Genomic DNA, 23872 nt, shown 5'->3' on the forward strand with positions numbered 1-23872 from the left:
TACATGGCAAATGAAGTATTCATCATTGTGAGAGAATTGGGGTGTTGGTATATTTTAATGTTGTGATATTCTTAATATCACTATGAAGTACAGAGAGTATTTTCTGTGATTATTAACTCTAAGCTCTTAGAATGCCACCACTTAATTTTTTACATCAGTTTTTATTCTGTCTTCATTTCTCTTTTGCATCCTTGTCACATTATCACTTCTCTTCATCATATATTTCAGTACATTTGGTATTCACTCTAATTTTTCCTCCCATTGATCTTAGATGTTAAAAAATATGCAGCTCTTTTGTCAGTGTAAGCTTTTACTGACAGATGATACTCAAATAAGGTTGATTTTTTTTTCTTTTTTTTTTTAAACAGAAGTTAGTAAAAGTGTACTGTTTTTTAATGTATGAGCACGGATTGTTGTACTCAGTGTCTTTAAAATTAAGTCATTGTTGAAACTGCTCCTGCTCATTTATTTTTTTAGGAGTAGTGAAGAAGTTCTTACTGCAGAAGATTGTGAAAATGTCTACCATCTGGTTTATTCAGCTCACCGGCCAGTAGCAGTAGCAGCTGGGGAATTTCTCTACAAAAAGTAAACCTATATTTTTGTTATTTTGTAAAGTATACTTTTATGACAGTAATTCCTTGTGCTGTAATTGATACTAAAGATGTATATAACTCATTTAAAAAATTATTCAGTACAAGGTGTAACTTTCACATTTAAACCTTTCTCCAATTCACTTGATTTGTAGAAGTTAAATCTTTAAAGGGAAATGCCTTTTAATGGATAAAATATATAAAAATATATCTATATCGTCATGTTAAGACTGACCTCTTCCTAATTTTTCATTCTTTTCTCCCATGTCAGCTTCCAAATATTGCCCTTCCTAATGTAATATTTAGTTTTTTAAAAAAAATTTTTTTAATGTTTATTCTCGAGAGAGAGACAGAGACAGAGTGTGAGTGGGCAGGGGTCAGAGAGAGAAGGAGACACAGAATCTGAAGCAGGCTCCAGGCTCTGAGCTATCAGCACAGAGCCTGAAGCGGGGCTCGAACTTACAAACTGTGAGGTCATGACCTGAGCTGAAGTCGGACTGAGCCACCCAGGTACCCCATAATATAATATTTAGTCTTAAGCCTGTAATTGTTTTGCTTTAGAAAATATTAAAAGGTTTTGCCTCAAGTGTTTGATATAGTGTGACATAAGAATCCCAAGAATCCTACAATCTTTTTCATGTTGCTACAACACCTCAGATCAGGTAGTATGGATAGCAGTGTGAATATCTTGGCCACAGAAAACATTCGGCAAATGTTATGTAATGGCTTTTAAAGAGAACAATTTGAACCACATGGACTAAACTATGTATCTTTGAGATTTTATTAAAATGCCTATTTGGCAGAAGCAATTTTATTAGAAAGTTCTACATGACATAAAATGTTCATATTCCATTTTTCTATTGGTTGCTACCAGTGATGGTTCTCTTTTGTCATATATAAGGAAAAACCACACCATGATGTCCATAGAAAGAGGCCACTAAATTCAGACTTTGGGATAATTGCAAGAAGGATAGAAAGAAAATACATGTTTAGTTTTAAAGAGATGAGTATCATAGATTTAGGGCATAAATGATATAGGCTAGTATAATATTTTTATGAAAAGGAATGGTTGCATAAAATGCAGTAATGTTTTTAAAAAGAAATAATTCATAACTCCATACAATTAACTTGAGAAGTTAATTTAAGAGGACTTAGAAGTACTATCAAGTTTGAAATTAAAAAGGTTTATAACAGTTATTTACTTGGGTATCATGTTGTACAGTACTCTACCTACCCAGGTTTCATTTACTCTCCTTAGTTAGATGCTAAAAATATGGAATCCAGACAGTTTGTTTTTATTAGGAAATACGGTTTTTTTGTTTTAAAAGTAAACCTTTTGTGTTGATTGTAGGCTCTTCAGTCGTAGAGATCCAGAGGAGGACGGAATGATGAAAAGAAGGGGACGACAAGGTCCAAATGCCAACCTTGTGAAGACATTGGTTTTTTTCTTTCTGGAAAGTGAGGTTAGTTAATGTTCATTTTATGCGTATGTTCAAAACAATTTGGAGAAAAGGTTGAAATAATGTATATTTTAAAATCTTCCACATATCACAGAAAATCTTGGATGGAATAGTTGTACCCATTACACAAAGTTTAAAAAACTTTTGACTTTTCTTAAGATGTTCAAATAATAGGATTTATGTACAGAGCTTAGAGTATGAGCTTTGGAATCAGAAAGACCAATTGGGGTCCTCTGATTATTATTTGTATAACTTTGTTTTAGTTACTTAGTTTTTCTCTGCCCCATTTCCCTTGTAAAAATATGGGTAATAATTTGTTACCTAAGAAATTAGCTATCTAATCCATGTAAAACTCTTAACACAGACCCTGCATTTCGTTCTCAGTATTTGGTACCTGCTTTATTACTTTTGTTGTAAAGAAGGAGATAGGGATTTACATTTAACATCAGCTCTTAGGTCTCCTTCAGGTTGAAAACCTGTTGACAAGAATTTGAGAGAATCCAACATACATTTTTGGTGTCCATATTCTGTATCACTTAATCACTTTTAGAGTCTTTTAATTAAATTTTCTAATTGTTTCTGCATATAGAAATACAGTTGGTTTTTGCATATGGACCTCTTAACTGTAACTTTGCTAAATTCACTTATTTGGGTAAGTTTTTAATAGATGAGTTTTTAATAGATAGTTGAGTTTTTCTCTAATAATACAATCAAGTCATTGCAAATAACGATAGGTTTATTTCATTTCATTTATGCCATTTTTCCTTGGTGTTACTTTTTTGGTCACTGTTTGTTTATTTTTTGAGAGAGAGAGACACACCGACCGTGCACATATTAGTTGGGAGCAGGGTGGACAGAGAGGGAGACAGAGAATCCCAAGCAGGCTCTGCACTGTCAACGCAAGCCTGATGCGGGGCTCTTACTCACAAACCTGTGAGATCATGACCTGGGTCAAAATCAAGAGACTGAGTCACCCAGGTACCCCTTCCCTGGCATTATTGCACTGGTTAGGACATCCAGTAGAATGTTGAATAGAATAGGTGAGAGTAGACACCTTTGGATTGTTGTTGATCTTCGTGGAAAAGTGTCCAATATCTCTCTGTTCTCTTATTAGTTATGGGTATTGTGTAACTGTTTATTTGAGGATGTTTCCTTCTATCCCTTTTGCTGAGTTTTATCTTGAATGGATGTCAAATTCTGTCCAATGCTTTTTCTGTGTCCCTTAAGATTGTTTTATTGTATCCTTCATTATGTTAATAATTGAACTATGTTGATTGGTTTTTTGAATTTTGAACCAACCTTGCATTCTTAGGGTAAAACCTACTTAGTCGTGATCTGTTATCCTTTTTATATATTGCTGGTTTCTATTCCCTCTATATTCATGTAAGATGTTGGTCCATACATTGTTTTATTTGTAATGTCTCTGACAGCTTTTGGTGTTATTGTAATGTTGTTTCCCTAAAATGAGTTGGGAAGCTATAGGGCCTTTTAAGCTTCACAGAATGAAGAGAAATAATATGCTTATATATTGAATTGATAAGTTAAACATGTATTTTATGTTTTAAGTAACCATTATCACCCCCATTAAATTAAAATCCCAGTATAATTGTATTAAAATCCCAGTATAATTGTAGTTAATTCATGTAGTATTGAGTCAAAATAGGCACTAAACTTAAATGCATATAATCTTTTCAGAATTAATTTTCTTGTAAACTGTTTAATGATTATTGTGAGGAATATTTAATGATACTACCTAACTAGGTTAACTTATACACAGCAAGCTGAGGCAAGTGTCTTCTTTGTCCTTTTTTCCATTTGACCTCAACAAACAGACATGCTGTTTGAGTTTGTACGTGGTGCCAACAAAGCTTCCATTCCTTTGAGTTAAGGCTAGTGTACTATTTGTCTAAGAGCACGTTGCTCTTTTTAAATTTTAGTTACATGAGCATGCAGCATACCTTGTGGACAGCATGTGGGACTGTGCTACCGAGCTACTGAAAGACTGGGAATGTATGAATAGCTTGTTGCTGGAGGAGCCACTTAGTGGAGAAGAAGGTAAGTGGTTGTTTTCTTGTCTAGACAGTTTTGAAAATGGATTATACTTATTCCATTTGTATTTAACATTAAAACGTAACTGAAAATCTTTGTGAATAATCGTGTTTTCATATACACGAATACTATGTAAAAAGATGTAGTTGCTGTCAATATTGTTGATTTTTTTCCTCCTGGTATCTGTGTTCATATCTTTGGTCAAATTGTGGACCAGTGATGCACAGATTTGTACTGTTCAGGATCGTTTACCTTGTTCTCATCCTTTTAGTGATACAGTAATGGGATATTCTTTAGTACATTAGGTCAGATTCTGTCACAGGCAGAAGGAATTGTTATGTAATACTTATAAGTGGCATATAGGAAAAAGAAACAGGTTAACTCTTTCTGATTCTTTTTTTTTTCAGCATTAACAGACAGACAGGAGAGTGCTCTGATTGAAATAATGCTTTGTACCATTAGACAAGCAGCTGAATGTCATCCTCCTGTGGGAAGAGGGACAGGAAAAAGGGTATGTCAGTATAGTTTCAGTATTTTAAAGTATATTTCTGCCTTTTCAATATCATTAAAAAAATTCTTGTTTTTAATTTTTTTTTAATGTTTGTATTTTAGTTTTGAGAGAGAGAGGTCGAGTGCGAGTGGGGGAGGGGTAGAGAGAGAGGGAGACACAGAAGCCGAAGCAGGCTCCAGTCTCTGAGCTGTCAGCACAGAGCCCGATGCGGGGCTCAAACTCAGACTGTGAGATCATGACCTGAGCCGAAGGGACGCCCAAATGACTGAGCCACCCAGGCACCCCTAAAAAAAATTCTTGTTTGTAACTATAGAGCCATATTTTTGAATCTTAAATTTTATTTTTCAGATGATCTTTGCTAATATGTGTTAGAAGTAAATTTTAAAGCATTAGCAATTTGGAAAATTTGAGTTCCTTCCATAAGATACTTTGGTAGTTACTTCAGGAGATACAGTGATAGTCTCTGCTCAAGACTAAATATAACTCACAAGGGCATTTAAAAAAATATATATATATGTATTTTTGAGAGAGGGAGAGAGAGACTAGACAGCAGGAGAGGAGCAGAGACAGAGGGAAACAGAGAATCCCAAGCAGGCTCTGCACTGTGCGGGAAGAGCCTGACATGGGGCTCCATCTCTTGAGCTGCGAGATCCTGATCTGAGCCGAAATCCAGAGTCGAATGCTTAACCAAGTGAGCCACCCAGGTGCCCCTAGAATGGTCCATTTTTGTGTTTTGGTTTATTTGTAGACTTGCTTTCTCTTTCTTTTAATAAAAATTAGAAATTAAAACATGTTTATTCATTAAAATGGAGAAATACCTATTTCCTTGGATTATTTTTTAAGGTATCACTGCAAAGTTCACATATATTTGCATTGTAAACCAATAATTCACCAGCCTTTTAAACATTTTGATTATGAGGCATAAAAATACATGGTTTGTCACCTGGTATACACCTATATATGTGTGTTTATGTGTAACTGAAATAAAACTTCATCAAACAATACTGAAACTTACAGTATGTAACTTACTTTGTTTTCCATTTTTTCTTGTTTTTCTAAATGATGATAGTAACTTACTATGTTGAATTCATAACCCATGGATCATGGCCCATAGCTTAGAGTATGCTGAAATGCTACTCAATCTCGTTATTATAGAAGATCCTAAACTACATTTTCTATTCCTAACTGCTTCTTTATTCATCTAATGGTAGAGTTGGTTAGTCTAATTGGGTATTGATTTTGCCTTTGGAATCCTTCAAAGTTTTTTATTGTTGTTATTTTAGGTAGCTTTTAAAATAATTGTGCAGGTTATTCTCTGTTACTTTTGGGTTTCATATTTTATAGTAGAAATTTTAGTATCCATCATTTAAAATACAGTTTCATTGCTTATTTTGTATGTCTTAACTTGAACTTGAGCACCTAACAATGTTAATAGGTTTAGTAAATACTTAAAAGCATTGCTGTGTTCATTCAGGTGCTGACAGCGAAGGAGAAGAAGACCCAGTTGGATGACAGGACAAAAATCACTGAACTTTTTGCTGTGGCTCTTCCTCAGTTATTAGCTAAGGTACATTTGTGTAATGTCAGAGTATTTCTAAGAAATTACAGGATTTGTTTGGAAATGCCGTGCAGATTTTTATCATAATGTCTACTTAACATTTTTGTGATGTTTTGTCATGATTTTCTTTTTATTTCAAAGTATTCTATAGATGCAGAAAAGGTGACTAACTTGTTGCAGTTGCCTCAGTATTTTGATTTGGAAATATATACCACTGGACGATTAGAAAAGGTACAGTGTTTTCTCTGTGTAAAGACACCTTGAACAAAAGTTATTGGTTTAGTTCATCTCATCATATTGTTTGTTTATATTTTTGAAACTTCTAATGCTAAAGGAAACCTACATTTTATATATCTTCTTTATTTTCTCTAAGTTGGATTTAAAGAATGGCATTAATGAGGCTTCCTTTTGATTCATGCCCATAGCCATACCCTCATTGCAAATATATCTGATCATTTATGGAGATTGGGGTTAGATAACTGGATAATAGTAACTGTAAAATGAGAGCAGTTAATATTCATTGAATACCTTTACTGTGTTCCAGGAACTATTGTAACTTCTTTGTATTTTCACCAAAGCCCTATGAGATTGGTAATATTATTCCCATTAAATCTGAGGAAATAAGTATGGGTGGGTTATTGTATTTATTTTCCACAACTGGAAAAACATCAAAATGTATGCCCTATTTGTTGTAGAGTTACCATATTTGAAGCTTTTTGTCGCAGAGGTGTAGTCTTTCTGTGCCTATCATATGTACCTTAGTGTTTTTTTTATTTATATGTTCCTTAGTTTTACTGGAAAAAAAAAAACCTTTGATTTTGCAGCATTTGGATGCCTTATTACGACAGATCCGGAATATTGTAGAGAAGCACACAGATACAGATGTTTTGGAAGCATGTTCTAAAACTTACCATGCACTCTGTAATGAAGAGTTCACAATCTTCAACAGGGTAGATATTTCAAGAAGTCAACTGATAGATGAGTTGGCAGATAAATTTAACCGGCTTCTTGAAGATTTTCTGCAAGAGGTATATATTACAAGTATTTTGTCAGTTGGGTTCCTCCCCTTCAGTAACCGAATTATTCATGTGTCCTGGTCATAGTCCCTAGCAGTATGTTTAAAAATGTTCAGACTTTTTGTTCTTTGATTCATCATGTTACTGTTACTCCACCAAAATGGGAAGGTGGTAAGAATCTGTGACTGGGAGAAGGTGGAAGCAAAACTGATACTCCCTCCCCTTTTGTTAATTTAAAAAAAAAAAAAAAAAGATCTCAGAAGTTACCAGGGTTTAGCTGAACCAGAAGCTATTAGGCAATTAGGGTATAAATGGAACAGAAAAGTAGAACTAAACTATGGCCATGTAGCCTCATAAAAGAAGGCTATTTCTTAGTGTTTTGACAGTGTTACTAAGGAAAGGCAATTAATGATCTTTGATATTGTAAAGCCTTGATAAATTGCTGTTATAGGGGCGCCTGGGTGGCTCAGTCGGTTAAGCGTCCGACTTTGGCTCAGGTCACGATCTCACGGTCCGTGGGTTCGAGCCCCGCGTCGGGCTCTGGGCTGATGGCTCAGAGCCTGGAGCCTGCTTCCAATTCTGTGTCTCCCTCTCTCTGACCCTCCCCCGTTCATGCTCTCTCTCTGTCTCAAAAATAAATAAACACTAAAAAAATTTTTTTTAATAAAAAAAAATTGCTGTTATAGCCACTGTTCATTTGGGGGTTTCCTTTGTTCTATTATATTCCTAAAGAGACTTAAATTGTGACACTCAAATACACTTGTATTTTTTGAGTTTTGTATTTTCTGGAAATACATACCTAACAGTAATTGACGTGCATAAAATAAAATGTCATAATTTTCAAATGAATGCATTTAGCCTTTTCTACCTAACTTTTGTCATTAATGTTACAAAAATCATAATGGACTTTGTAATTTTCAGTTTTCTTGTTTGTTACTTCTTTAACTTTCTTGTTTTGGGTGTGTGTAACATTCCATGCTTACTAAGTTTTGCTTAATTGGAGGTCTGTGCAAATATGTTAATGTACAATGATGACATTTCTTAGTTAAAGAATTTATTTTTTAATATTTATTTTTTGGGAGAGTGCAAGCAGGGGAGGGACAGAGGGAGACAGAGGATTTGAAGCGGGCTCTGCACTGACAGGCTGACAGCAGCAAGCCCGATGTGGGACTTGAACTCAACGAACCACGAGATCATGACCTGAGCCAAAGTCAGACATTCAACTGATTGAGCCACCCAGGCACCCCTTTAGTTAAAAAATTTAATGGCTGTACTGTTGGCTAGATGTGATTGTGACTAGGAGAAGTTAAGTCAAAATCAAGCAATGGATTAAGTTTATTTTATTATTTTTTTAAATTAAAAAAAAGTTTATTTATTTTGGAAGAAGAGAGAGATAGAGCCCAAGTGGGGGACAGGCAGAGAGAGAGGGAGACACAGAATCTGAAGCGGGCTCCAGGCTCCAGGCTCCAGGCTCCGAGCTGTCAGCGCAAAGCCCAATGCAGGGCTCTAACTTATGAGTCTTGAGATCATGACCTGTGCTGAAGTCGGATGCTTAACTGACGGAGCCATCCAGGCGCCCCAAGCAGTGGATTAATTAAGTTTAATTACTTGTGTAGAAAAATTCAAGTTTAGAAACAAAATGTTTTTTGAGAGACACAGGGTTCAGTATAGTAAGTTTGATAGTATTTAAAAAAAATTATAAGTTTCATGGCAGTAAGACTCATAAAATTTTCAAAAACTTAAGTTACTCTAAATTGGAAAATTGATACTCACAAAGGTCAATATGTCTTTCTTGAGCACTGTGTTTCGTTCATTTAGGTTTTATCTTTTAGGTGTTGTCTTTATGATCTCTTGTTTGTCCTTTACTATATTTTTCTTTATTGTCCTAATACATCTTTTACTGTGAAAGAGTAAATTACTTCCTAGTTTTGTGTCAAGGTTACGTTAAGGGAAAGGGGAGAGTGTCACTCAGTTTTTCTTTCGTGAGTATAATGTACCTGTGATAACAACTCTATTGACTCATTACTCCAGCCATACTGCTTTAAATTTGAACAGACTAGGTATTGAATGAGAAACTTAGTTTGTGGTGTTAGGTTATTTTTCTCAAGGTGGTATCACCAATGTGATAGCCTAAAGTTTTTCATGTGGGTAGTTATTAAGGTTTAATGCTGTCTAATTAATATTTGTAGGGGGAAGAGCCTGATGAAGATGATGCATATCAGGTATTGTCAACATTGAAGAGAATCACTGCTTTTCATAAGTAAGTTGAATTTTAATATTCTGATATCTTAAAACGAGCAAAATCAAAACCAGTTTGTGTGTTTTAGGGTTATAATGTTATCACATTCTGCTAGATTTCTTGCACTTTTATATAAAAAGTAGTTGGTAGAATCATGTTCTGAATTGGGGAATAATTGACAAATTATCAAATACCATACTTTTTAAAACGTATTTCGTTTTTGTTGCGGGTGCATGTTAAAAAGTTTGTTTTATTTACTTTAACAGCATTTTTGTTAACATTCAAGTCCCAAATCACTAGAAGTGATTAAGCTTAACGTTTAAATATAACTTGTCTTTTACAGTGCTCATGATCTTTCAAAGTGGGATTTGTTTGCTTGTAATTACAAACTATTGAAAACCGGAATTGAAAATGGAGACATGCCTGAACAGGTTTTTATTTATTTTCAAGTTACATGTTTAACTTTGAGAATGAAAACTTGTGACTTTTTAATTTTAACTGTATTCTTTTCTTTTTACAGATTGTTATTCATGCCCTGCAGTGTACTCACTATGTGATCCTTTGGCAGCTTGCAAAGATAACTGAAAGCAGCTCTACAAAGGTTTGTGGTGGTCCTGTGAGGTTCTTATTACGCTCAGTGTCATTAACTGTTTTCAGCACACGTACACATTTAGTAAGATCAGTTATTCCAGTAAAGTGTTGCTTATTTCTAAAGTACCATTTAGGCATGTATACCATTAGAAAGTTTTTTTTGTAGTTTGATATATATTCAGTGAAAGAACATTAATATGTTATGATTCAAGGCATGATTTTAAATTAAAAATTCTTTCACATTTTAAGGTGGCATAGTTTATGTACGTCCATATTCTCAATAGTATTGAGAACATATAGAAATACAGATTTTGTAAATTATGACCAAGAGCCTTTGAAACCAGCATACAGCTATTGGACTATATAAATTGATGATAACAAGCCAGTTGCCCCTAGATCTTCATAGGCCTTAGTATTGTTTTGGGATCACTTTGTTCATACCTAGATCTTTCTATTGATGTTCCAAATTCATGATAAATCACTTTCTGGTTGAGTATAATGTGGCAGCTACAAGGTAGTAGAACTTTCAGAATTTTATCCATAATGGTAATCTTTGATGTGTTCAGTAATTGAACTAAGCAGTACTGCCCCTTTGATTTGTAAACTAGAAGCTTAAGCGCTGTACGTGTAGTAGATGTTGCCTTAAGTATTATATAATATTTTTATAAATATTAAGCACTTTCTAGAAGATAGAGACTTAGTTGTTCATAGCTTTTCCCTCAAAAACCATAGTCTTGATAATAAATTTCTTTTGCATAGAATCACAGAATAATTTTAAATGCTTAGAATTTCTCTGAGTTGATAATGCACAAGATGCTGTTTATCCACAAATGGATATTTCCCCCTTGAAAAAACAATTGAGTATTGTTGTTAGTGTACTTTTGTCAAACACCCAAGAAATTTATTTAACTCAATGCCAAGCTTCTAGTAGGAACAGTAGCCATATTAGCAAATATGACTGCTCGTCTAAGTCAGAAGCATTGAATTAAAAATTAAAATGGGAAAGGAGATTATATTTTGAGTAGAGGAAAAGGATAAAAATGAATGTTACTGAATACAAACTTGTTCTGAAGCTTGGTTGAATTTTCTTTACCAAATCAATCTCCAAGTTAAACTTGTTTTTCTTTAGCTTTATGGTCTATTACAATATATTCATATTCTATCATTTGGGATCCAGTATTAGGTGATGGGTCAAGGTTATACCTTAAATTAGTGAGGATGATCTTTGTAGAATAGTTTAATATTTTAAGGTAATTGGTAAATAATTAGGAAAAAAAATGTAAGGAAAAGATTTATTTTTATTGTATGTTTATAAGACCTTAATTTTTTTTTAATTGGAGCAATACCATGAAACTGATTTTTGTCCATCTCTGTTTTTAAAAAGTACAACTGGTATACTTCAAGTAAGAAATAAAAGATACCGTCTCTTTTATTATTAATTAATTTCGTCATCAATTGGCTACCCTTCAAATTACAAAACGATGATGGAGCATAAATCTTTACACATTCTGAGTTAGTAGATTTATAAAGATAGCCATATATAGTCATATAGGTTTTCTACTTTTAAAGGACCCAGACCACTTAGGATATTACCCATTAATATACCTGGTATTTTTAAAGCTGCAATTTGTTGCAAATTTTAAGAAAAATGGTCTAATTTGTCTTTTTCGTTCTGATGAATAATAAATAAGTAACTCTAATGTACAGAGTTAATATAGTTAAACATATGATATATTTTATGTAATTTGAAGTATCTTAATACATGAGGTTTGTATACAATATCTTAAATTGTTTATGTTGGATTTTTCAAGGAGGACTTGCTGCGTTTAAAGAAACAGATGAGGGTATTCTGTCAGATATGTCAGCATTACCTGACCAACGTGAATACTACTGTTAAGGAGCAGGTTAGTAATTACTGTAGATAGCCATCTTTTGTAAGCAACCTTTACAAATGTCTGAACTAATACAGAAAATTAAAGTAATACTGAGGTTGAGCAAAGTAGAAATGACTTGTATCTGTCCATGTATATGATGCTCAGAAAATAGATTAATGTATTTCATGTGGAATCTGTAAGTTGTATTGTAGATTACCCTCATATTGTAGTTATTCTGTTATTGTTTCTTTATGACTCACATGGTAAACAGACCCATATACACAAATTAGATGCATGAAATTACGTAAGTTATTCTTTTTTAAAAAACTTTATTTCAGGAGAGTTCATGTGAGTGGGTGAGGGTCAGAGAGGGAGAGCCTCCCTCTCCGTGCTGTCAGCACAGAACCTGAAATGGGGTTCGATCTCACGAAGTGTGAGATCATGACCTGAGCCAAAATGAAGTGTTTTGGACACCTATCCGACTGAGCCACGCAGGCTCCCCATTGAAATGAACAAGTACAAGTGTGCCTCAGGGAGGAGAATGGGTCCATACAGTTTTTGTCATCTCTGAGAATATTATCAGATAGAGACTGATATTCCTGTTCATCCTGATTGTGTACATTATTTTTCCTTTTGTGGACTTGAAATAAAAATTTTAATCATTTTCCTGCCTTCAAAGAGTTACCTTCGCACTTCATATGCCCTCATGATTTCATTACTACTATTTACCTCCTCATTCTGGAAATATATATTGTTAAATGCTGCCATAGGTAATTTTCCCATCTGTAAAATGAATTCTGATCCTTGGACTAAGAGCCTGGTTAGTTTTAATTCCCTAGTAGAGGATTAAGGTTTTTTGGACATATGCTTTTTAAATGCTTCTGTGAGGAAGACATTTTCATAATCCTGTTATAAGAAATATTAATGATGATACAGTGAAAATGGTTATTGTGATATCAAGGGTTTTTTTTTTTTTTTAGCCATTTCATTCTCCTTAACCTTTGCACATTGGGATAGATCCCTAGCAGTCATCACAAGTGCTATTTTCAGCAGTTTGTGTTCTGTTGGGTACTCTTTATTTTTTCATTTTGGGGTATACTGTTCATTTAATTTATAGTGTATTTTTTATTTTTTTAATTTTTTTAAAATTTACACCCAAGTTAGTATATAGTGCAACAATGATTTCAGGAGTAGATTCCTTAGTGCCCCTTACCCGTTTAGCCCATCCCCCCCCCCCCCCCCCCCCCCCGTAACCCTCTGTCTGTTCTCCATATTTAAGAGTCTCTTATGTTTTGTCCCCCTCCCTGTTTGTATATTTTTGCTTCCCTTCCCTTGTGTTCATCTGTTCTGTGTCTTAAAGTCCTCATATGAGTGAAGTCATATATTTGTCTTTCTCTGACTGATTTCGCTTAGCATAACACCCTCTAGTTCCATCCACATAGTTGTGAATGGCAAGATTTCATTCTTTTTGATTGCTGAGTACTACTCCATTGTGTGTGTGTGTGTGTGTGTGTGTGTGTGTGTGTGTATACACATCGTCTTTATCCATGCGTCTATTGATGGACATTTGGGCTCTTCCCATACTTTTGCTGTTGTCGATAGTGCTGCTATAAACACTTGGGGTGCATGTGCCTCTTGGAAACAGCATACCTGTATCCCTTGGGTAAATACCTAGTAGTGCTATTGCTGGGTCGTAGGGTAGTTCTAGTTTTAATTTTTTGAGGACCCCTCATACTGTTTTCCAAAGTGGCTGCACCAGTTTGCATTCCCACCAGCAATGCAAAAGAGATCCTCTTTCTCCGCATCCTTGCCAACATCTGTTGTTGCCTGAATTGTGAATGTTAGCCATTCTGACAGGTGTAAGGTGTATCTCATTGTGGTTTTGATGATGTGGTTTTGATGTATCTCATTGTGGTCCCTGATGATGAGTGATGTTGAGCATTTTTTCCTGTGTCGGTTGGCCATCTGGATGTCTTCCTTGGAGAAGTGTCTATTCATGTCTTTTGCCCATTTCTTCACTGGATTATTTGTTTTTTGGGTGTTGAGTTTGATAAGTTCCTTATAGATTTTGGATACTAACCCTTTATCTGATATGTCATTTGCAAATATCTTCTCCCATTCTGTTGGTTGCCTTTTAGTTTTGCTGATTGTTTCCTTTGCTGTGCAGATTTTTATTTTGATGAGGTCCCAGTAGTTCACTTTTGCTTTTATTTCCCTTACCTCCGGAGATGTGTTAAGAAGTTGCTGCGGCCAAGGTCAAAGAGGTTTTTGCCTGCTTTCTCCTTGAGGATTTTGATGGCTTCCTGTCTTACATTGAGGTCTTTCATCCATTTTGAGTTTATTTTTGTGTATGGTGTAAGAAAGCGGTCCAGATTCATTCTTCTACATGTCGCTGTCCACTTTTCCCAGCACCACTTGCTGAAGTGACTGTCTTTATTCCTTTGGATATTCTTCCCTGCTTTGTCAAAGATTAGTTGGCCATATGTTTGTGGGTCCATTTCTGGGTTCTCTGTTCTGTTCCATTTATCTGAGTGTCTGTTTTTGTGTCAATACCATACTGTCTTGATGATTACAGCTTTGTAATACAGCTTGAGATCTGGGATTGTGATGCCTCCTGCTTTGGTTTTCTTTTTTTCAAGATTGCTTTGGCTATTCGGGGTCTTTTCTGGTTCCATACAAATTTTAGGATTGTTTCTTCTAGCTCTGTGAAGAATGCTGGTGTTATTTTGATACGGATTGCATTGAATATGTAGATTCCTTTGGGTAGTGTTGACATTGTAACAATATTTGTTCTTCCTCTCCAGGAGCATGGAATCTTTTTCCATTTTTTTTTTGTGTGTCGTCTTCAATTTCTTTCATGAGCTTTCTATAGTTTTAGTGTATAGATTTTTCACTTCTTTAGTTAGATTTGTTCCTAGGTATTTTATGGGTTTTGGTGCAATTGTAAATGGGATTGATTCCTTGATTTCTCTTTCTGTTGCCTCATTGTTGGTGTATCAGAATGCAGCCAATTTCTGTGCATTGATTTTATATCCTGCAGCTTTGCTGAATTCCATCAATCAGTTCTAGCAGTTTTTTTGTGGAACCTTTTGGGTTTCCCATATAGAGTATCATGTCATCTGCGAAGAGTGAAAGTTTGACCTCCTCCTGGCCAATTTGGATGCCTTTTATTCCTTTGTGTTGTCTGATTGCTGAGGCTAAGACTTCCAATACTATGTTGAATAATGGTGGTGAGAGTGGACATCCTTGTCTTGTTACTGACCTTAGGGGGAAAGCTCTTAGTTTTCCCCCATTGAAGATGATATTAGCGTTGGCTCTTTCATATATGGCTTTTATGATATCTCGTGGTATGAGCCTTCTGTCCCTAATTTCTGAGGGTTTTTATGAAGAAAGGATGCTGTATTTTGTCAAATGCTTTCTCTGCATCTGTTGAGAGGATCATATGGTTTTTGTCCTCTCATTGATGTGATGAGCCACATTGATTGTTTTCTGGATATTGAACCAGGCCTGGATCCCAGGAATAAATCCCACTTGGTCGTAGTGGATAATTTTTTTAATGTACCGTTGGATCCATTTGGCTAATATCTTATTGAGGATTTTTGCATCCATGTTCATCAGGGAAATTGGTCTATAGTCCTCCTTTTTAGTAGGGACTTTGTCTGGCTTTGAAATCAAGGTAATGCTGGCTTCATAGAAAGGGTTTGGAAGTTTTTCTTCCATTTCTATTTTTTGGAACAACTTCAAGAGAATAGGTCTTAACTCTTTCTTAAATGTTTGTTAGAATTTCCCTGGAAAGCCATCTGGCCCTAGACTCCTCTATTTTTTGGGAGATTTTTTGATTACTAATTCGATTTCTTTACTGGTTATGGGTCTGTTTGGATTTTCTATTTCTTCCTGTTTCAGTTTTGGTTGTATATGTTTCTAGGAATTTGTCCATTTCTTCCAGATTGCCCATTTTATTGGCGTATAATTGCTCATGATATTCTCTTATTATTGTTTGTATTTCTGCTGTGTTGGTTGTGATCTCTCCTATTTCATTCTGGATTTTATTTATTTGGGTCCTTTCCTTTTTCTTTGTACCAAACTGGCTAGTGGTTTATCAATTTTGTTAATTCTTTCAAAGAACCAGCTTCTGGTTTCATTGATCTGTTTTTTTGTTTGTTTCAATAGCATTGCTTTCTGCTCTAATCTTCATTATTTCCTGAGTTCTGCTGGTTTTGGGTTTTATTTGCTGTTCTTTTTCCAGCTCTTTAAAGTGTAAGGTTACATTGTGTATTTGAGACCTTTCTTCCTTCTTTAGGAAGGCCTGGATTGATATATACTTTCCTCTTATGACTGTCTTTGCTGTGTCCTAGTGGAATATAGTGCATTCTTTTTTTTTTTTTTTTTGATGTTTTTATTTACTTTTGAGACAGAGAGAGACAGAGCATGAACTGGGGAGGGGCACAGAGAGAGAGGGAGACGCAGAATCCGAAGCAGGCTCCAGGCTCCAAGCCGTCAGCACAGAGCCCGACGCGGGGCTCGAACTCACGGACTGTGAGATCATGACCTGAGCTGAAGTCGGACGCTTAACCGACTGAGCCACAGGCGTCCCTAGAATATAGTGCATTCTTAAAGCTACAATGGAAGTATTTCAGATATAGTCATCCAACTATAAAGCGATCAGTAAAGTTGTTCCACCTTTGTGCTTGTTACTTGTCTTTATTTTATTTTATTTTAGAATATCAAAACTGATTTCAGGGAAGTATTTGGAGTTATATAGTGAAAAATTTACAGTCAGTTTCCAACTGTTAATCTTAATTTTCTTATTTCCAACTCCCTTTTGTCCCTCCCATACATACATACCTGGGCATAAATACATTAGAAAATATTAAATGGCCAAGATCCACTTACTGAATTTCATGTTTTTCATGCAAAAATATGAAGTATATTCTTGTAATTATTAAATTGCTGAATTTTCCAGTTTTAAATATATAGTTTTGAATTATAGCAATAAAGGATTTGGAAATTCAGTTTTCATCTCTACATTTCACATGAAAGGAAGAAACGTTTCTGTAGGTAGTAAATTGAGTTTAAACTCTTAGGATATGATTTCAATGGAGGTATACATGGATCCAAATTTAATTCGTGAAATATTACTTGATATATTTTCATATGCCACCAAGATACTCAGCTTAATATTCCCTATTTCTTAACAGTGTTCACACAGTTCCTTATCGGTTATCATATGTAATCTATATAACCTGCTGTTCAGGCCTTGGCAATTATTTGGTCATGAAATATTGGTCATGAATTCTCTTGTGTGTCAGTCTTCCTAACAGCTTCCAGAAATAGTTCCTGGTTAGTTCACTTGACCTGCTAGTTCACCTAATTAGTAAATACCAACATGCTTATCACTTTGTGTTCTTACTGTATATGTTGCAAAAGTTTTTATAAACTCAGATATCCTGATGGGTATAAATGGCTACTATAATAGCAAAATGAGAAGAGACTGAAAGAAGAGATGAAAGCATAAAGTGAAAGAGAAAAAGGTTAATGTGGTTAGTTCCAAAAAGGTAAAACCATTAATGAGATCTGCTTTATGCTCTGTAGTATACTCTTAGAATCTGTCTAGCAGTAGTCTTCCTTCAAATGTATTTTACTGTTGACTTTGTGACCCCGAGATTCTATGTTGATTACAATCCTTTCCCAATAGGTAATTAAAATTTTCCGGTTTCCTTCTATTTTTACTAGTGTTTGAGTCCATGTAAAACTCCTGGCAGAGTTTTTATAAAGCTCCTTAAGATATAGCATTAGCTTTATGTTTATTATGATATTATCTGGTTTGCCTGATGAGTAATAAGGAGGCACATAATTGGTTGTGTTTTTTCTCTACTTAATTACCACACATAATGAGAATGAGCATGCTTAAAAAGTACCAGAGACTTTGTGATCTCTCTTCTAAGAGATATTCTAGGACATTCCATGTTTATATGTTATTTCATATTTAGGAATGTATAACATGAGATACTGTCATATAGTGTAGAATGAGATTTGGAGTCAGAAAAGCTATGGTTGATTCCTGACTGCATGTTTTGGCAGTGTTAATATGTTCAAGTCACTTAAAGGTTGCTGAAAAGAAACAATATTTGTGAAGTTACCTTGCAGTTAGTAAAACATGATTGCACATATCAGTGATCATTATTATGAAAATTACATTCTTCAGCTTTAAAAATTTAGTAAAATACTAAACTAATTTTTTTAAGCAAAAGTTAGATTCTGGTTTTGTGTTAAATATGTCACTTGTGGTAGTTGGTGAGAAACCTTGAATTATAGCATGCTGTCCTTTTTTTTAATAGGCCTTCACTATTCTGTGTGATATTCTGATGATCTTCAGCCATCAAATTATGTCTGGAGGACGTGACATGTTAGAGCCATTAGTTTACACCCCTGATTCTTCATTGCAGTCTGAGTTGCTCAGCTTTATTCTGGATCATGTCTTCATTGAACAGGATGATGATAATAACAGCGCAGGTAATTTTAGTGATATCTTTTTGTGAAATCTTTGTATCCAGCAGAAATTTAAGTAAGTGGTAGAATACTATTTGATATTTTACTCTGAAAACTTTAAACACAGGTTCATGTTCCGGCACATTTCTATTAATTTTTTGTAATATTGTAAAGATAATGTGATATCTTCTTACCAGGTTTTAGGTAGTTTGAAAAGAATAAAGTGTTTCTTTAAGTGACTTTTTTGTTGTATTAAACTGTATAATTTCTCAATGTTAGAAAATGTTTGAAACTGTTCTGTAAATGTCTGGGGCAGTACAGAGTGTTCACAGGAAAATAATTGCACCAGCCTTGCCTAGTGTTAAATTACTCTTCCTACCCTAATTACATACAGATGCCTTACTTGAACAAGAGGTCATGGAAAAACAGTGTTGGGTGGCTTCTTTCTCGGTTTGTTTTTAATTTGAAGTGCAATATAACATCAATATATATGAATCTCCATACATATAATGACACATCACTGCAAATCAGATTTTAAACACCTACAATTCTAGACATGGCTTATAGCTTATTTTTATCAATAACCAGCTTTGTTTCTCAAGTATTAAAATTTAGCTAAAACAGAATGAAGAAACCTAGAGTAGCAGAAACATTTGTTAAGAGTCCATGTATTGAAGTTTATTTACTTAAAACTTTTTACCTTTGGGCGCCTGGGTGGCTCAGTCGGTTGAGCGTCCGACTTTGGCTCAGGTCATGGTCTCGTGTTCTGTGAGTTCGAGCCCTGCGTTGGGCTCTGTGCTGACAGCTCAGAGCCTGGAGCCTGCTTCGGATTCTGTGTCTCCCTCTCTCTCTGCCTTTCCCCCACTCCTGCTCTGTCTCTGTCAAAAATAAATAAACATTAAAAATTTTTTACCTTTTACTTTGAGCTGTTGGTTTAGTTAGACTTTTATTTTTTAACATTTATTTGACATTTATTGGTCAGCAGGCAGTATACTAGATGCTATGGATATAAAAAAAATGAAACAGTGGCTTTTCCTTTGAGAATTCAATTCAAGTGGAAAAGCCATACCTATTTTTTTAAAAACGTTTATTTATTTATTTTGAGAGAGAGCACATTCAGGGGAGAGGCAGAGAGAGAGGGAGAGAGAGAATCCCAAGCAGGCTCCAAGCTGTCAACACAGAGCCTGACTTGAGGCTCGAATTCCTGAACCACGAAATCATAACCTGGGTCGAAATCAAGTCAAATGCTTAACCAACTATCCAGGTGCCCTGAAAAGACATATCGAAACACAGATAATTTCACTGCAATTTGATAAGTAATAGAGGCATGTTCACATTGTTGTGGGCTTGTAGAGAAAGTTTTAACTGGCCTGGGAGTCAAACCATTGAAATAAGCTAACATTTGAATCAGATCCTAAAAGAGATGAGTAGGAGTTTTTAAAACTTCTATGGGAAAGCATAGTTGCATTCCAAAAACTGATAAAAATCAGTTTTGGTTTACCACCCTTTTCGTTAATTGGGTGACTGCCTCTACTACATTTATACCATGAAACTAGAAGAGAATAAGCTTGCCAATACTCCTGAGTTTTCTAGAAGCTTGTTGAAATTACACTCAGTCTTATTGGGCTTTTTTTTCCTATTTAAACCTTAAAAATGAAATGTATTCCAGTTTTTTTGAAAAATATAAAATATAACACATTTGTCCATATCTACCACTAGCACTTGTCAAATTTTGCCTTATTTGTTACTGATTTTTATTTTTGAAGGAATAAAGGGAAGATACAAAAGAAATCCTTGTTTTTATCCCTGCCCAGTCCTATTATTACTCTTTTTCCCTGGAGATAACTGCTATTCTAAATTTGCCGTTATCATTCTTTGCTTTTTAATTTTATTATTAGAAGTTTATATGTCTGATAATATATAGTTTATGTTACTAGTTTCCACATAAATGGTATTATGTTGAACATTTTATTTTGCATCTTGTTTTTTTGCATTAACATTTTTGAAATCTGTCAGTGTTGTCATGGTTATAGCTTATTCATCTTGACTGCTGTTACATAATATGAATTAACTCTACTTTAATCCATTTTTATGTTATTTCCTTTTTTTATTTTGGGGGGAGGAGTGAGAGAGAGAGAGAACGAGAATGAATGAATGAATGAATGAATCCAAAACAGGATCCACACTCAGCCCGGAGCCTGATATGGGGCTTGATCCCATGACTGTGAGATCATGACCTGTGCTGAAATCAAGAGTCGGACGCTTAACTGACTGAGCCACCCAGGCACCCCTATCCATTTTTATATTGAGGAACATTTAGGTTGTTACCAATTTTTTCCCTATTGTAGTGCTACAACAAATGTTTTCTTACACTTTTCCCCTTGAGCGCACGTGCAAATGCTTTTCTAGTGCATATCTAAGAATGGAATTGCCAGATTATATAGTCTTTGTGTGTCTTAACTTGACCACATGTTGTGAAATTATTCTCCCAAGTTGTTGTATCGTTTTATTTTCCCAGCAGGAACATGAGTTTCCATTGCTTTTCGTTTTCATCTAACCCCTGATGTTGTAGACCCATGGTTATTTATTTGATTTGTTTGTCTACATCTCATGAGAAGGGGAGCGTAAAACAGAGAGTGCTTCTAGAGGCAATGACAACACAAAATAACAATGGCAGCTAACATCTATGAGAGGCCCAGTGGGTGAGATAATTTTCTAACATTGTTTAATCCCCACAAGTGGCTGGTTTTCAGTAAGAAGTGGAAAAAAACCAGGGTGCCTGGCTGACTCAGAAGTGTATGTGATTCTTAATTCAGGGTCATGAGTTCAAGCCCCACTTTGGGTGTAGAGACTACCAAAAAAATAAACTTTAAAAACAAACCCAAAATCAGAGCTCAAAAACTCTTAATATCTGGGCAATTTAGTCTGTAGGGGGAAAGCATCTGAATACATGTACCTCCTAAGAATAGTACTAAACAGTGATTGGAAACAGTATTGTATAGAAATCCATTACAATCACAGAGATGTTTAGACAAAGCTGGTATATTCAGTGCAATCTTTTAAAAGAGTAAACACTACATTTTAGGTTTCTAATCAAATGGCTTTGGGATTCTGGAGTATGCACTCATGATAACTTTTTCTGATGCTCTGTCTGAAATTCCTATTCTCAAAATTTGGTTTTGACTTACTAGCAGTTATCAAGGATCATCAGAGACAGGGTAAAACATTTGTTTTAAAGAACATTCTTACTTTACACAAATTAGTTGTTTGATATTGGTGATCTTATATTGAAGAGCTGACAGGATATGCAACTACTGTTCACAAAAGAGGAAATATAAATGTCTAATCAATGCACGAAAAACTTCACTGCTAACCAAAGAAATGTAAATCAAAATTAGATAGTTTTTATAAGGAATTTCGTTTGTAAAATTTATCCAGAAGAAAATACGTAGCTTTATATATAAAAGGTATCATCACAATTTCATTTGCAGTATCAGATAATTACAAAGAGTCTTTTGGCAGTACTTGGAGGCTATAGTCCAGCTTCCTTGACTATTCAGTTGGAAGTGAGTCTTACTCCTTGATAACTCTGAATGTCAACATCTCACACAATGGATCTGAGCAGAAATGTGTGAAGTTACCTTAAAAAGAATGGTTCCTAGGCCAGACTTACTGAATATATGTAATATTCATAACATAAGTATGTTGAGGGTAGGGTAGGGTCGAATCATCCTTGAAGGGATAGGAAGGTTTCTGAGCTTGGCTGTCCCCTGTGAAGAGCCTTAACCAATAGACACCGAATCTGCAGATCTCATTGGCAAACTATCCTTTAGGCAAGTGAATGAATGGGTTAGGCAAGCTCAGCCTGACTTCACTAAACATCAGTTCCTCTGACTCATTCCACTTGTTCCTGTTATGTCTTCAACAGGCAGCCTTATGATTACTGTTTGAGTTCACAAAAATTTTCTCTCTTGGGATTAAGGAACTGATCATTCACTGAGATATTAAGAGTGACTATAATTTGCATTTCATTTAAATGCTTTTTCCTTATTTTTCAAATTCTCCAAAAGAAAGGTATTTTATACTAAGAATTAAAAAATACATATGGCAGAAGTAAAATACAAGATGGCTTAATGTTTGTCATTTTTTTTCTCAGACGGTCAGCAGGAGGACGAAGCCAGCAAAATTGAAGCTTTGCACAAGAGAAGAAATTTACTTGCAGCATTTTGTAAGCTAATTGTATATACTGTGGTGGAGATGAATACAGCTGCAGATATCTTCAAGCAGTATATGAAGGTAAAGTTGAAAAATGGATAGCAACTTATTTTTATAATGCTTAAAAGAAAATGAGTGTAACACTGGCTTTTATGCCTGATTGCTATTGAATTTTTTAAACAGTAAATTACTTTTCTAGCATAAAGTAACATTTCTTTTAAAATCTAATTTTTTCGGTAACATGACCTCATACTTCTACTCTTCCATTAATGGACATTTTGGATTTGTTGGTTCACATCTTTTACAGTATTGGAAACATGTTGTCTTAGGTTAACTAGCACTATTAGAAATTACCTTTGTGATTTGGTTTAAGACAACAGGATGATGTTCCTCCTCTGCTTGATGTAGCATAAAAAGGGTATTGTTCCAGGAGTCAGGAGACCTAGCTGCTATAGTTCTGGCTTGGTTACTATGCAGCTCGTGACCTTGAGTAATTCAGTACCTTTTGTGTCCTGTCTTTCTTCATCTGTTCCACTGTGATAACTAAGGTTCCTTTAGGCTTTGAAAATCTGATTTGATTCACAGTGGGTTATTCACAATTTTCATAAGTACCTGTGAGATTCTCTAATTTTTAAGTGGTAGTAGAAAGGATATTATTAGCGGTACTAATGAAATATGACTAAATGTGGTAGGATAGTTTTTCTTTAATCCTTTCTCAAGTAAAATCTAATTATAAATGTGAACTTTTTAAGACTTTGCTGTCACTAAATATGCAATAAATTTGTCAAAACCTAATTAATTAGTTCTCTCTTTGAACTATTTTGCTACATGATAGAACTCTCTTAGAACCATTGTAAATTACTTTGGAATTTAAGTTATTTGGCATTATTGTTTTTAGATTTTTTTAAAAAAAAACTAAGGTTGTGAAGTCATTTTGCAAGTTTAAACTTTTTGACTTACGTATTGTAAAGTCAGTTTTATTAGTCATAAATAAGGGTATGGTTATCCTGTTATCTCTGATAGTTCTGTATTCATTTTGAAACAAGGTCTTAAATTAGAAGAAAAAATTCATGTGCGATGAATGTATAATACAAATGTCACACACAATGAGTTTTTTTTTTTAAATGTTAACAGGCTGTTAGTTTGTATAAGCCAAATTAATAAAGTTGGAAACTGCATGTGACCTGTGGGCCTGTTGTAACAATGAATAAGTTCTAAATGTAACTGGGATTATATTCATTGTCTTGATCGTTCCCAAAGAGCACAAGAACTTTGTTTAT

The 23872-nt window shown here is 34.7% G+C and overlaps 1 protein-coding gene across 4 annotated transcripts in view; it reads left to right on the top strand.

Annotated features, from left to right (window-relative positions):
• The window catches only part of STAG2 (stromal antigen 2), a 139273-nt gene that overhangs the window by 91160 nt on the left and 24241 nt on the right, over window positions 1-23872 (top strand). For all 4 annotated transcript variants that reach the window (XM_030306208.2, XM_030306211.1, XM_030306209.1 and 1 more), the window contains exons 13-25: window positions 478-585; window positions 1942-2053; window positions 3988-4105; window positions 4507-4610; window positions 6085-6177; window positions 6310-6399; window positions 6993-7196; window positions 9374-9444; window positions 9767-9854; window positions 9944-10024; window positions 11826-11918; window positions 18227-18401; window positions 22534-22673. In XM_030306208.2, coding sequence (XP_030162068.1) covers window positions 478-585; window positions 1942-2053; window positions 3988-4105; window positions 4507-4610; window positions 6085-6177; window positions 6310-6399; window positions 6993-7196; window positions 9374-9444; window positions 9767-9854; window positions 9944-10024; window positions 11826-11918; window positions 18227-18401; window positions 22534-22673 — 1477 coding nt within the window. The remainder of the gene's footprint in view (window positions 1-477; window positions 586-1941; window positions 2054-3987; window positions 4106-4506; window positions 4611-6084; window positions 6178-6309; window positions 6400-6992; window positions 7197-9373; window positions 9445-9766; window positions 9855-9943; window positions 10025-11825; window positions 11919-18226; window positions 18402-22533; window positions 22674-23872) is intronic.

Source organism: Lynx canadensis, chromosome X (genome assembly GCF_007474595.2).
Source record: "Lynx canadensis isolate LIC74 chromosome X, mLynCan4.pri.v2, whole genome shotgun sequence".
Lineage (NCBI taxonomy): Eukaryota > Metazoa > Chordata > Mammalia > Carnivora > Felidae > Lynx > Lynx canadensis.